Raw genomic sequence first — 14597 nt, 5'->3', positions numbered from 1 at the left:
GGAGGTAAAGCGCTCCCGAGGACACATGGGAATTTCTGTCAAGCTAGTTTTCATCATGTTCATATGATTCGTGTTCGCTACTTTAATAGTTTAATATGTGGGTGGGCCGGCGCTTGGGTACTGCCCTTACTTGGACAATCATCCCACTTATGATTAACCCCTCTCGCAAGCATCCGCAACTACGAAAGAAGAATTAAGACAAAGTCTAACCATAGCATTAAACTAGTGGATCCAAATCAGCCCCTTACGAAGCAACACATAAACTAGGGTTTAAGCTTCTGTTACTCTAGCAACCCATCATCTACTTACTACTTCCCAATGGCTTCCTCTAGGCCGAAATAATGGTGAAGTGTTATGTAGTCGACGTTCACATAACACCACTAGAGGAAAAACAACATACAACACATCAAAATATCAAACGAATACCAAATTCACATGACTACTTATAGCATGACTTATTCCATGTCCTTAGGAACAAAAGTAACTATTGACAAAGCATAATCATATTCATGACCAGAGAGGTAATGAGTAGCATCAAGGATCTGAACATATAATCTTCCACCAAGTAATCCAACTAGCATCAACTACAAAGAGTAATTAACACTACTAGCAACCTTACAAGTACCAATCGGAGTCGCGAGACGGAGATTGGTTACAAGAGATGCACTAGGGTTTGGAGATGAGATGATGCTGATGAAGATGTTGATGGTGACGAGTCCCCTTCGATGAGAGGAGTGTTGGTGATGACGATGGCGACGATTTCCCCCTCCGGGAGGGAGGTTTCCCCGGCAGGATCGTCCTACCGGAGATCTAGATTGGTTCTGCTCAAGTTCCGCCTCATGGCGGCGGCGATTCCTCCCGAAAGCCTCCTCTTGATTTTTTTTTTGGAACGAAACCCTTCTTGTAGCAAAAGAGGGGGCCAGACGGACACCAGGGTGCCCACAAGCCCCCGAGACGCAACGAGGGGGTAGGTTGCGCCTAGCAGGCTTGTGGCCTCCTGCTGGCTCCCCTCTGGTACTTCTTCGGCCTAGTATTTTTTATAAATCCCAAAATAAATCCTCGTTGATTTTCACGGCTTTTGGAGTTGCGCAGAATAGGTATCTCATACTTGCTCCTTTTTCAGACCAGAATTCCAGCTGCCGGCATTCTCCCTCTTCATGTAAACCTTGCAAAATAAGAGAGAAAAGACATAAGTATTGTACCGTGAAGTGTAATAACAGCCCATAAAGCGATAAATATCAACATGAAAGCATGATGAAAAATGGACGTATCAATCATCCCTATATCGCCTATGTCTTTCTTCCTCCTGCTTGCATTAGAATTTTGCTACTGTTCTAGTTAGCTCATATATGTGATGCATAGCCTATTTTGATGAAGTGCTACTTTCAGTATCGACACTTTAAAACTGTTTAGTACAGGTGGAGCAGTCATCCCCTCTGACCCCTTAGTCAAGTTTCCCCGCTTTAATGTTAAGGCTCGATCCCTGATCGACGAGCCAGAACCGACACAACACTTACACCCCTCCTTGGTTGTGCGGCGCTACAGAACTACTATCGGGCACCGAGGGTGACACCTCGTGAAGTACTCAGGATGATATCTCTCTAGTACAGCTAGTCGGTCGTGGTTATTGAGGGTGATTCCTCCTTCACCACTCCCGACGATGCCTCTGTCCTGCAACCCCTCAAGTGTGTGACCCTCGAGGGTGATTCCTCTAAGTCCACCTTGACGGATACCTCGTTCGGAATCCAACGAGGGTGATACCTCGGATTCCCCCTGATGTTACAACCAAACAGTTACTTGACCATGATATTGGGATCTTTGATGGATAGATGTTAGGTGGGTGGATTCCCGTGTGGATGTGTCGATGGCTTAATTAAAATGATAATGGATTTGGGTATTTGATCTGGGTTGGTTGGAAGGCCTTATTACGCACTAACAATCTGCGTGGGAAGAATTATGGGTACTCGACGTCGTGGTATCAGCCGAGCTCTTCACACGTCATCAATGGAGCGGTGCGCGCCCGAGTGGTCCCGAGATGCATCGTGCTTGTAGTAAGGGGTACTAGGACTGACATCGGCCGCCCTTACATCGTGCATGAGCGTAGAGGGCAAGTGGGCCCATGAAAACTTTGTGCTTAGGAGTTAGACCGACGAGCTCGCCTCTCTGTTGAGCTTAGGTGGGGCTGCGACGTTTCGATATTCCGAGGTCGGGCATGACCCAGAAAAGTGTGTCCGGCCAGAGTGTTATTGACCATGACGGGGAATATGTTGTGCACCCCTGTAAGGAAGAAATGAACTATTTGGATAGCCGTGTCCACAGTTACAGGACGACTTGGAGTTGTGCCCTAATCTTATACAACTACATCGGTTACTTAACTGGAATTAGTTGCCCCGTGATTGCTTCCTTGCAGGGTGTCGAGGGAGGATCTCTGGGCGTGACCTCATATTAATATTGCTTCAACAATATGACTATTATTTGTGCTACCCCGTGTTCTACTCTCGTCTATTGCTGCAAGACCTTTAAAGATGTTAGTCTTCGATAGGACTAGGTCTTCTCTCTCTATTCTTGCATTGCTGCAGTCAGTCCACATATAAATCCCCTCCTTTGATACTGTTGCATACTTAGCATATTTCTGATATAAGTCTTGCGAGTACTTTGGATGAGTACTCACCGTTGCTTTGCTCCCCCTTTGTCCCCTTAATTCATTGTCGCGACCAGATGATAGAGTCCAGGAGATGGAGTTTCCTGCCAACGCCTGCCACCCCGATGGTGACTTCTTCGTGGAGGCCGCTGAAGACTAGGAGTAGTTAGGAGGCTCCCACGCATGAGGCCTCACCTCATTCGTTCGTTGTATCTTTTGTGCTAGCCTTCTCAAAGGCACCCCATGTTTAATGTTTATACTCAGATATTGTTGCTTCCACTGACTCGTGTGTTTATCGAGCTTCTGTATTCTAGCCCTCGAGGCCCCTGGCTTGTAATATGAAGCTTGTATGTTTTATTTGTGTCTAGAGTTGTGTTGTGATATCTTCTCGCGAGTCCTTGAGTTTGATCGTACGCATTTGCGTGTATGATTAGCGTACGATTAAATCGAGGGCGTCACAACTGTCGTGGTATTTCCGGGACAGATTCCATGGGGTGCCTTAACTCATGGTTTGGGTCCAATGGGCGCCGACGACGCATGACGTCGATCTACCCAGGTTTAGGGCCCTCCTGTGAGGTAAAACCCCTAGTCCTGCCTGTGTGACTATATGAGAATCACAATACAAATGGTGCTCCTTGAGATGTTTGTGAGCACGGAGATGGAGCTCTGGCTTCCGGTCTTGCTGCCTCAATGGTGTTCTATGTGGGAGGTGGATTGGGCCGACTATCTGCCCGTGGGGGTGTGTCTGTCTTCTCTCCGCGTCTCTACGTGTGTAAATCTGCCTCTCTATTCGCTGTCACTCCCTCGGGGGACTAGGAGGCAGATTTATAGTGTAGCGAATACATTTTTGAAAATTTATGCATTTATTTGAATATGAGAACAATTGTTAAAAACGAACATTTTTTAAAATATGTACACAGTTCGAAAGCAAGAACATTTTTTTAAGTCCATATTAGTTTTTGAATCATGAACATTCAAATAAAAACTGTGAAATTTTTTGAACACGGGAACATTTTTTGAAATTCAAACAAAAATTTGAAAATGTCAAACAAAAGAAATAGCAACAGAGAATAAGAAAATGAAGGAAAAGAAAAAATAAAATGAAAACAATAACATTTTTTAAAAAATAAAAGCATTTTTGTAGTTATAAACCATTTTTTTTAAACAAACATTTTTATAAAACAAGAACTTTTTGAAAAGAAAATTAAATCCAACTTGGTTTGAAAAAGCTAAAATAACCTTGAAATACAAAAAGGGGAAAAGGAAGAAAAAAAGGAACAAAATAAAAGGAAAAAAGATAAAAAGAAAGATAAAATCCATTAAGAAACAAAAAAACCGATTCAAGGAACCTTGTAGATCGGTTAGTGCGAACCGATTCTGTCATCGCAAAACTGAACTGACGAGTGCGAACCGGTTGAGGAAAAGGTTCCTGAAACTGTCTACCTTATAAGGAAAGAAGGGGCTGGCTCAGGGGATTGCTTGTAGAACATCCAATGTTTTGACGTGAGGAGAGTCAACTAGGGGAAGTCACTAGTTAGCAAGTGTTCTTTCGGGAGCCTCCCAACGAGTATTTTAAGTGTCGGCACTAGATGCATTTTCACTCATCGCCACATGTCGCGTTCTTAGCGTTTCCTTTGGATTTTTTTTATTTTTTGCATGCTTTTTCGTCTATTTAGATTGTTTTTTTGTGTTAGTTTTCTTACGAAATATTTTTTAAATTCTTTTGCAAAAAAGACGTGTTTTTTATTTTTTTCGCGAGAGTCACTATTTTGCTTCCGCGATAAGAACCGTTGTGCCTTTGTGAGAGACACAGCCGTGCGTCTCAAAACGAAAAAGGCATTTTCTACTTTTTTTGCGCGAGGTACAGTTTTGCTTTCACGAGAGGGGCGGCCGTGCCTCTTCGAAAAGAGAAAAAAATAACGTGTTTTTTTCGCGAGCGGCATGATTTTGCCTTCGGGAGAGGCACGACCGTGTCTCCCGGAAAGGAAAAAATAACACGTTTTTTCGTGAGAGGCATGATTTTGTTTCCGCGAGAGACATGGATTTGCCTTCGTGAGAGGCATGGTTGTACCTCTTGGAAAGGAAAAAAACACGTTTTCTAGTTTTTTCCTATCACGAGAGGCACGGTTTTTTGGTCCGTTTTTTTTCATAAAAAAAGTTTGTGAAAACCTATCAACATGGGATCTAGTTTTGAAGATCTCGACGTGAGAAATCTAACGGTAAAAACGGTTCAAGATTTGGACACGCGGTTTAGGAGATAAAACATTTTAAAAATACGGATCTACGAAAAAACGGAAAACTCCGAGGTTACGACAAGCGACACGCATGCAACGCGTCATTTATCGCAACTTAAGAAGGTGAGAGTGATTGTCGTGGTATTTCCGGGACAGCTGCCATGGGGTGGCTTAACTCATGGTTTGGGGTCTATGGGCGCCGATGGCGTCTCGAAACGGATGTAGGCGCAACACGCAGAACGCCGATCTACCCACGTTTAGGGGCCTCCGGTGAGGTAAAACCCCTAGTCCTGCCTGTGTGACTATATGAGAATCACAATACAAAGGGTGCTCCTTGAGCTGTTCGTGAGGAGGGAGACGGAGCTCCGGCTTCCTGTCTCGCTGCCTCAATGGTGTTCTACGTGGGAGGTGGATTGGGCCGACTATCTGCCCGTGGGGGTGTGTCTCTCTTCTTTCCGTGTCTGTGCGTATGTAAATCTGCCTTCGCCGTCCCTCCCTCGGGAGACTAGGAGGAGGCTTTGTAGTGTAGCCAGGGGGATACAGTGGTAAGGATAGGACATGAGGTGGGGTCCGGCTGGCTGCGGGGCCCGCCGGCTGTCGAGTCTTGTCTGGCGTGGGGCCCGTCGGTCGTGTGCATCGGGAGCTGACGCGCCGAGTCGTCAAGGTGCATGCGCATGGGGGGATCGTGGCTATAGGGTCGCCTCGCCTTGTCAGCGTCGGTGGTGACAGGGGGGCTATAGCCCTGCTTACCCCTCCATCATCACACTGTGGTCATGCCACGTATGTCAACGCGTACTGCTGCCTGGGCGGCCTGGGTACGATTTGTCCCGTCTTGTCTTTCTATGGAGGTACGGTTAAATGGGACGGGAGCCGACCGTCCGGCTGGCGGCGGGCCAGCTGACGGGTCGAATCACGTCAGTCGGCGAGGCATGCATCGCCCAAGCGAGCCGGCTATCGCCAGCCGACTAGGCACGTATTGGCCGAATGGGCCGGCTATCGCCAGCCGGCCATGCACGCATTGGCTGAGTAGGTCGGCTGTCGTCAGACGGCCTGGGAGGGGGGGGGGCAGGCGCCCCATATGTCTTGGAGACGGCTAATCTCCGCTCTTGGTATACACAGGGGTAATATCCTGTGAGTGATCTTTAAAAGAAATACTTCCTAAAAGCATGGTTAATAACATAGTCGGATACTCGCTATAAATCATCGCATCTATAGCTCATCTTATAGCTAACATGTACAATAATTAATTAGAAGAGTCTACTATTTTTTTATTATATGATCGATCTTTTGCTTTAATTAGTGATTTCCTAAAGTAGGAATGGGTCGGTCCAATTCTCACGCTCGGTGGATCGCTGTGCGAATGTCCGACACTTTGACGCGACGAGCGTCAACAAGGATATTTTGGATCTGGCCTTTGTATCGGCAAAATAACTTGTATTTTAGGACCCGGCAACCAAACAGCCATCGTTATGAAGGCTGATGAGCCCAGCCCATACACGAACGCTGACATGGATGGACATTCAAATAAAAACTTTGAACAAAAATTTGAACAGAAGAACATTTTTCTAAATTCAAAACAAAAATTTGCAAATGTCAAACAAAAGAAATAGAAAACGAGAATAAGAAAACGAAGGAAAGGAAAAAATGAAAATGAAAACAATAACATTTTTTGAAAAATAAAAGCATTTTTTGCAGTTATAAACAATTTGTTGAAACAAACATTTTTATAGAACAAGAACTTTTTTAATTTTGAAAACAATTTTTGAACATGAACTTAGTTTGAAAAAGCTAAAATAACCTTAAAATAGAAAAAGGAAAAAGGAAGAAAATAGGAAATAAAGAAAAGGAAAAAAATAAACAGAAGCAAAAAAAAAGACAAAAAGAAACATAAAAATCATTAAAAACAAAAAACCGGTTTAGGAAACCTTGTAGACTGGCCAGTGCGAACCGATTCTATCATCGCAAAACTGGACTGACTAATGTGAACCGGTTCACGAAAAGGTTCCTGAAACTGGCTGCCTCATGAGGAAGTAAGAGGCTGGCCCAATTCTCACACTTGGGGATTGCATGTACGAACGTCCGACACTTTGACATGACGGGCGTCAAATAGGGGAGTCCCTAGTTAGCAAGCGTCCTTTCGGGAGCCTTGCAACGAGCACTTTACGTGTTGGTACTTGGTGCGTTCTCAAGTATCGCCATGTGTCGCATTCTAAGGGTTTCCTTTGAATTTTATTTTTTTATTTTTCGCACGCGTTTTTGGTTTTTTAGATTGTTTTTTTTTTGAAATTTTGGTGTTAGTTTTCTGACGAAATATTTAATACATGTTTTCGCAAAAAACCTGTCTTTTTTTTTTGCGAGAGTCACTATTTTGTTTCTGTGAAAGGCACGATTTTATCTTTGCGAGAGATACGATTTTGCTTCGACAAGAGGAACGGTCGTTCCTTTCGAAAAAGAGAAAAAATAACATGTTTTTTCGTGAGAGGCACAGGTTTGCCATCGGGAGAGGCACGCCCGTGTCTCTCGGAGAGGAAAAAGTAACGTTTTTTTTCATGAGAGACACGATTTTTTTCTGTGAGAGGCACGGTTTTGCCTTCGTGGGAGGCACGGCCGTGCCTCCTGGAAAGAAAAAAAACGCAAAAAACGTGTTTTCTAGTTTTTTATCTTATCGCGAGAGTCATGGTTTTTTGGTCTTTTTTTTAAAAAAAGTTTATGAAAACCTATCAACATGGGATCTAATTTTTAAAGATCTCGACGCGAGAAATCCAACGGTAAAAACGGTTTAAGATTTGAATGTACTGTTTAGGAGATAAAATATTTTAAAAATACAAATCTATAAAAATAGGAAAAAAAAGTTTCAGGTTACCACAAGTAACACACATGCAGTGTGTCATTTATCACAACTTGAAAAAATGGGAGTGATCTTTAAAAGAAATACTCCCTCATAGCATGATTAATAGCATAGACACGTGGTGGACATTGTTATGTCATCTATAATTTATTTTATAATTAACATGTACAATACTTAATAGATTAGAAGTGTGTCTTATTTTTCTATTATATATGGTTCACCTTTTGCTTTAATTAGTGATTTCCTCGAGGAGGAATAGGCCAGTCGGTGGATCGCCTGTGCACGCGACGAGCGTACGTCCGGTCTGGCCTTTGTATCGGCAAAATAACTCGTATGCTAGGACCCGGCAACCAAACAGCCATTGTTATGAAGGCCGATGAGCCCAGCCCATACACGAACGCTGACATGGATGGATCCTGGAACCGCCTAACCTCACTATGTCGACATCGTTTCCCACTGCCCCACGACTCTGTCGCAATGCACCAACCCACGACCAGCTCCAACCTCCGTCATGCTAATCATTCAGACTGACAAAGGGGCCCAAACTGGGAGTATGTCCCGTATTCAAGTCTCTCGACTTGATCACGATCGCGTGTGCCAAGCAGCTGCCTATCCCTGCCGAAGTATTATAACTGCCGAACAGAAGGAGAACGTGGTATACTAACTCCACGCTCGCGGAGCAGGATCTCAGCCGTCCAAAACACGAATCGACGTCTAGCACAGCAGGGATTCGTGCATCCAGTCCACGTACTCACTTCGCCCTCGCGCTTTTCCCCCACCGTGGGCCCGGACCCCACCGGCAGAGCCTCCTGGTCCGCAGCCCAGCGAAACGCGACCTTCTAGCCCAGGTGAAATCGCCACCGTCCGCATTCTGGATCGTTTGCGTTGACGGATCACGTCCGCTCTAGTACCCCGGCTGTTCGGTGCAGTGCCACCATGACGACACACCCTCCCCCTCTTTCTCTCTCACTCGTACCCTGCGCGCTCTTTTACGTGCGAAGATAGCAAGGCATCCACCGCATCAGAAGAAAGAAAGGCCAGGCCAAGAGGTTAAGGGATCGATCTTTTTCCGAGGTTTCTGTCCTCGAGGAATTTAGCACCGCTCGGGATTCTCAGGGCATGATGATCGGTGTAGCAGGCTTCCGCCGGCACGCGGGCCAGCTCTTGAGTAAAAGCAACGGTAATTCAGTTTGCTCTTCGAGGTTTCTTTCAAGCACTTTTGTGGTTGATCCGATCGATGTCAATGGTGGGTTAGGGTTTATTGCGGCGTCCCTGTCCGCGGCAAGCTGCGCGGACGAGGTGGAGAAGGCCGAGGGGGCGGGGTGCCGGGACGACGCGGCGGCGCTGCGGCTCAAGTGGATTGCCATGGCGGCGATACTGGTGTCCGGGGTGATGGGCGTGGGCCTACCGCTTGCCGGGCGGAAGCGGCGGACGGTGGAGACCGGCAGCGCCGTCTTCGTGGCCGCCAAGGCTTTCGCGGCCGGCGTGATCCTGGCCACAGGGTTCGTCCACATGCTGCACGACGCCGAGCACGCGCTCTCCAACCCCTGCCTCCCGGCTGCGCCCTGGCGCCGGTTCCCGTTCCCCGGCTTCGTCGCCATGCTCGCTGCTCTCGCCACGCTGGTGCTCGACGTCCTGGTAACCAGGTTCTACGAGACCAAGCACCGCGCCGAGGTAGCTCGGGTCAAGGCTGACGCCGCTGCCGCACTCGCCGCCGCGTCCACCTCCGCCAGCGACGAAGACATCACTGTGGTCACCGTCGTCCAGAGTGAGCACAAGGCCCCGCTCTTGCAAGCGCACTCCCATTCCCACGCGCAATCGCATGGTCACGAGCTGGTGCAACCACAAGGACGCGAGGGGGAGGTGTCAGAGCACGTGCGCTCCGTCGTGGTATCACAGGTGGTGTAATCTCTTCGTTGGTTTCAATCAATTGTTTGATATAGTTCCCCTCAAAAAAGTATATATTGATTTTGATTCCTGTAGATACTGGAAATGGGGATTGTGTCGCACTCCGTGATCATTGGGCTGTCGCTTGGGGTGTCTCGGAGCCCCTGCGCAATCAGGCCATTGGTGGCAGCGCTCTCATTTCACCAGTTCTTCGAGGGGTTTGCCCTTGGTGGGTGCATCGCGCAGGTGAGGAATTCAGTATGGATTGGTACAATTATGTGGCATGACTGTGTGATGGCTACAAGGAAAATGAAATAGTTCAAATGACCACAACTACTACCGTTTGCACTTTGTAGCGTCTGTTTTTACAATAGGTTAATCCGTTAATGTGGACTTTCATTTTTCACAGTGATTCAGTATTCTGGTGGCCTTGATTTAGGGATAAAGTAACTATACTAAACTGGTGAATTCTAGGAGCACATGCAACAGAAAAGGATGACAACTTACAAACCTCATGCTCAGAAATCGGAAAGTCAGAAATATCAGGATATTCATTCACAAAAGGAAATGTGAAGATTTAGAACTTCAGAAGTATCAGTTCGTAAGAAAATACAGAAATATAGATAATACTCACTATGAAGGGAGCGCTAATCTGGGGTCAGCTGCCATCCTTATAACACGAGCTGTGAATCGACCACCTGATTATGTTAAACTGAATTAAATCCAGAAATTTTACTAGTCGAACTTGCATTTAGTTCTAGTTTTTGTGGTCAGGGATTGCACCTTTGTTAATTGAATGGAGGAGGGTTGACCTTCACAGATACAAGGTCTACCTATTTTAAATTTGAGGCTGTTATCGGCGGATATTCTATCACCAACTTGTCAAAGTGTTAAACCCTACTGCTACAATCAGATTTCTGTCCACAAAATTACTCTTTGACCAGCTGGTTTCATTTGAAAATTGAAACTATTAGGCATTCAGTTACATGCCATCAACATAGACTTTTATAGTATGGACATAAACTTCTGTGTATCTTGCCTTTCTCAAATTAGTAATATTCTTTTATTGTGTATGAATTGGCTTCTAGTACACCGAGTTTCTTTGAAGCATATAGCTTTCTTGCTTATCGCCAGTATCTATCTGTGGTGAGACACGTAACCAAAAACTTTTCCAGAAAACTAGGCGATACAACTAAAACATATTGGTATGAGTATCCTTTTAAAACTTTAGGTCCAGGATTAGGTGGTTATCACTCTCTAGGAGCAACTGTCTGCAACTGAACTATTTTGAATTTATTTCTTCTTCATGAGAAAATACAATTTATACTCGATGCCCAATGCAATATTTGGCAAAAGTGTGTTTCTTTCATGTGCTCCACTGGTTATGTCCTGATCTTCCGAATAACTTGCTCTTATACCAGTATGTGCAACGTCTGGCCTTGTATGTCCCATCCACATTGCTCCCTGCTGTTTCCAAAATACGGAGTATTGTTTTCTCGTGTACTTGTTGATCTTTTTAATAGCTGTTGAACCAATCTAAAATGCTATTGATTTCGAACGGTTGACCTCACTAAAATTAAACTATCATACAACATCTTATTGGCTGAGGTTGTATTGCCATTTCTGTTTAAGTTGGTAATGTAGCGTATAAGCATACACAATTGTTCATTGTTATTATGTTGGTTACTTATCTTTTGAATATTTTTTTTTTGCCCTTTGCCCCATTGATTTTCCAAGGCAGCTTTATTGTGATAAACCTTTTCTCATCTGGATTATCAAATTTCACACACTGCCAACATTTCTTCCAACAGGCTCAGTTTAAGAACCTTTCGGCAGTCATGATGGCCTCCTTTTTTGCCATTACAACACCAACTGGTATCGCTGCTGGGGCTGGTTTGTCCTCATTTTACGACGCAAATAGCCCCAGGGCTCTAGTGGTGGAAGGCATCCTCGACTCTGTGTCGGCCGGCATACTCATATACATGGCGCTGGTGGATCTCATCGCAGCCGATTTCTTGGGTGGGAAGATGACAGGGTCGGCACGACAACAAGTGATGGCATATGTTGCGCTGTTCCTAGGTGCACTCTCCATGTCATCGCTTGCAGTCTGGGCCTGAACTGGTTTAATGAGATGGAGGTAGCGGACGATCTCTACGTCTCAACATACTGCCTCTGATACATGTACATAACTAATGCATGTGCCTGTGTCCATCTGATTGCATACATACATCAGATAACGTGCCCTTGTTTTTGATGGGCATGAGAGAGAACATTGCCAGTGGAAATGCCTGAGCATTATATATACATTATGTATATATGTCTATACTCTTGCTAAATCACTACAAGCACTGTTGCTTTGGGGAGAGGTGTATTGATGGGGTTATAGTCCTAGGGTAGGGTCATAGGCCTGCCCTGTAGGTCCTACCCAAGGACTACCCCTCATAAGGGACAAGGCCCTTAGTCAGTTTCCGACTGAACTAAGGAGTTCCCATCATCCACTCGGTAACAGATCCTCGACCATCCAGTCGGAGACGAGCATTCGGAGTATATGAAACTAACCGACTGGATTCCACTCTGTGCATCGTAACCCCCCTGGAGGGAAACGGCCATACGTTTCCATGTGTCTTTATTAGCATTTAAGACGTACGTTACGTTTCCATGTGCCTTTATTAGCATTTAAGACGTACGTTACCTGTAACGTAGGCATTTATTCGCCACTACTCCACCCCTGTGCACCGAACCGTTGTGGAGGGCAGCGCACTCTATATAATCCACCCTCCCCCACTGGTGCAGGGGTTAGCAATTCACTGTATTCCATATTCCACTCGACAACAAGCTCCCAGAGCACTGAGTCGTAGGGCTATTACCTCCACCGCAGAGGGGCCTGAACTCATACAAACTCGCCGTAGCTAAGGCTCTGCCCATCCTTTCGTACCCTACACATCCACTGTCAGACTTATACCCACGACAGTTGGCGCCCACCGTGGGGCAGGCGTCTAAGCGACTTCCGGCGAGTTTGTGACTACATCGTTTCGTCATGTCGTCCGGTGGAGATTCGAGCATGGGTCACGAGATCCTCTTCGGCGCTCTCTCCTTCATCGTCGATGATTCAGCATGGCTTCGGGACGCTCCTCTCGACGTCGAGGCGCTTCCCCGCCGCGAGGCTACGCACTTCCGTGTCGGCGCCCACAACATTCTTCTTCTCTAGCAGTCGGCTCCGGTGTCGACCTACACCGCCGTCACGTGCCGCAACAAGCGGTCCCGCCGTCCGCGGCTCCAGCGTTGGGTGCAGCACGCCCAGGCGCGCCAGAATGCGTCTTCACAAGTGGCGGTCCTAGAGTCGGTTGTGGTTGCCCCGCCGTCCCAGCGCTCGGACTCGGTTCCGACTGAGTTTCCTTCCGAGTGCGTGGGTCGCGGGCCTGCAGCAGAAGTACACATGGCCAACTCCCATGAAGGTCCCCGTCAAGCTGGCCGGAACGAGCACGAGATCGGCGAAACATCCGGCGCTCGCCGTCCGCCTCGCCGTTCTGCCAGTCGGCACACTCGGTGGAGCAACGTGGAGTTGTTCCGCACACCCATCCTCAACTTGGCTGCGGCTACCAAGATATCCGATTCCCTTCAGCCGACTGATTCAGAGGCTGGCAGGGGGATCGAACAAATCCGCGCCCTGTTGCACACGGCGCAGCAGCAAAATCCGGCGGTCTCCCAGTCGCACAACAGGATCCACAATAGTTCTGTTCATGCGAATACGCATCGGTCAGTTCATAACCCTGGTTCTCATCAGCGACACAGGGGAGGCAGCCGTTCCATAAATTCCGAAGATCGTCGCCGTTCATGCACCCCTCCGCGGGGTGGGCCCTACGGGCCCCGACATAATGATGATCGACGTTCAGTTGGTGACACTTACGACCCAAGGCCCGACGCGAGAGGGCATATCGCCCAGCAGAGGGTCGACAGGGGGCGAGCCCACCGCGATGGTTACAATATTGACCGTCCGAGTGGAAGCAGGACCATCGTTTCTGGTCCCGAGTGTTTCAGTCGAGCCATCCGTTCGGCTGACATCCCTCCCAACTTCTGATTGGCGACGGGAATCAGCAAGTTTACAGGAGAGTCCAAGCCAGAAACGTGGCTGGATGATTACCGAGTGGCAGTCCAGATCGGAGGAGGGGACGACCACGTCGCCATGAAGCACCTCCCTCTGATGCTCAACGGCTCGGCGCGAGCGTGGCTGAACCAGTTGGCCCCCTCAAGCATCTACAGCTGGGCAGATCTGGCCCGAGTGTTCATCAGGACCTTCGAAGGGACGTGCAAGCGCCCTGCTGGCCTCGTGGAGCTCCAGCATTGTGTCCAGAAGCAGAATGAACCCCTGCGTGATTTCATTCAGCGTTGGACAACCCTCTACCACACGGTGGAGAACGTCACAGAGCATCAAGCAGTCTGCGCCTTCAAGGCAGGCGTGCGGTACATGGATCTGTACCTGAAGTTCGGCCGAACAGGCGACATCTCCATGAGCAAGATGATGGAGATAGCGGCACGCTATGCAAATGGCGAAGAAGAGGACCGCATCCGAAGCGGCAAGCACAAAGCAGTCGCCGATGGAGATGGGAGTAACACTCGGAAGCAGAAGCAGAAAGCTCCGTCCACTTCGCAGGCAGAAGCCGCAGCTGTAACCAATGCCAAGTTCAAGGGCAAAGGGAAGGCTCAGTTCACCCCAAGAAGAAGCAGTTCAATAATCCCATCCTGGACCAGCCATGTCCGATTCATACGAAGATGGATCAAGAGGGCAACCCCGTATATCCGAAGCATACCACTCGACAATGTCGCCTCCTGGTCCAGGGGTTCGGCGAAGGGCAACCGAGTGAAAAGGACAATGAACAGGATTTGGAGGATAAGGAGGATCCGTTCCCCCAAGTCCATGCAACACTGATGATTTTTGCTGACGTTGAGAGCAAGAGTCGACTGAAGCTGGTGAACAGGGAGGTGAACA

At 47.4% G+C, this 14597-nt stretch overlaps 1 protein-coding gene across 1 annotated transcript; it reads left to right on the top strand.

Moving 5' to 3' along the window:
• Positions 1–8640: 8640 nt before the first annotated feature.
• Positions 8641–11946, top strand: LOC123427565 (zinc transporter 7-like). The gene is made up of 4 exons (XM_045111649.1): positions 8641–8903; positions 8979–9622; positions 9707–9856; positions 11422–11946. Exons 1-4 carry the CDS (start codon positions 8843–8845, stop codon positions 11725–11727), a joined length of 1161 nt encoding a protein of 386 aa, XP_044967584.1. The 5' UTR covers positions 8641–8842; the 3' UTR covers positions 11728–11946.
• Positions 11947–14597: the final 2651 nt, after the last annotated feature.

This window comes from Hordeum vulgare, chromosome 1H, assembly GCF_904849725.1.
Source record: "Hordeum vulgare subsp. vulgare chromosome 1H, MorexV3_pseudomolecules_assembly, whole genome shotgun sequence".
Classification (NCBI taxonomy): Eukaryota; Viridiplantae; Streptophyta; class Magnoliopsida; order Poales; family Poaceae; genus Hordeum; species Hordeum vulgare.
This window is presented reverse-complemented; position numbering and strand designations above follow the sequence as displayed.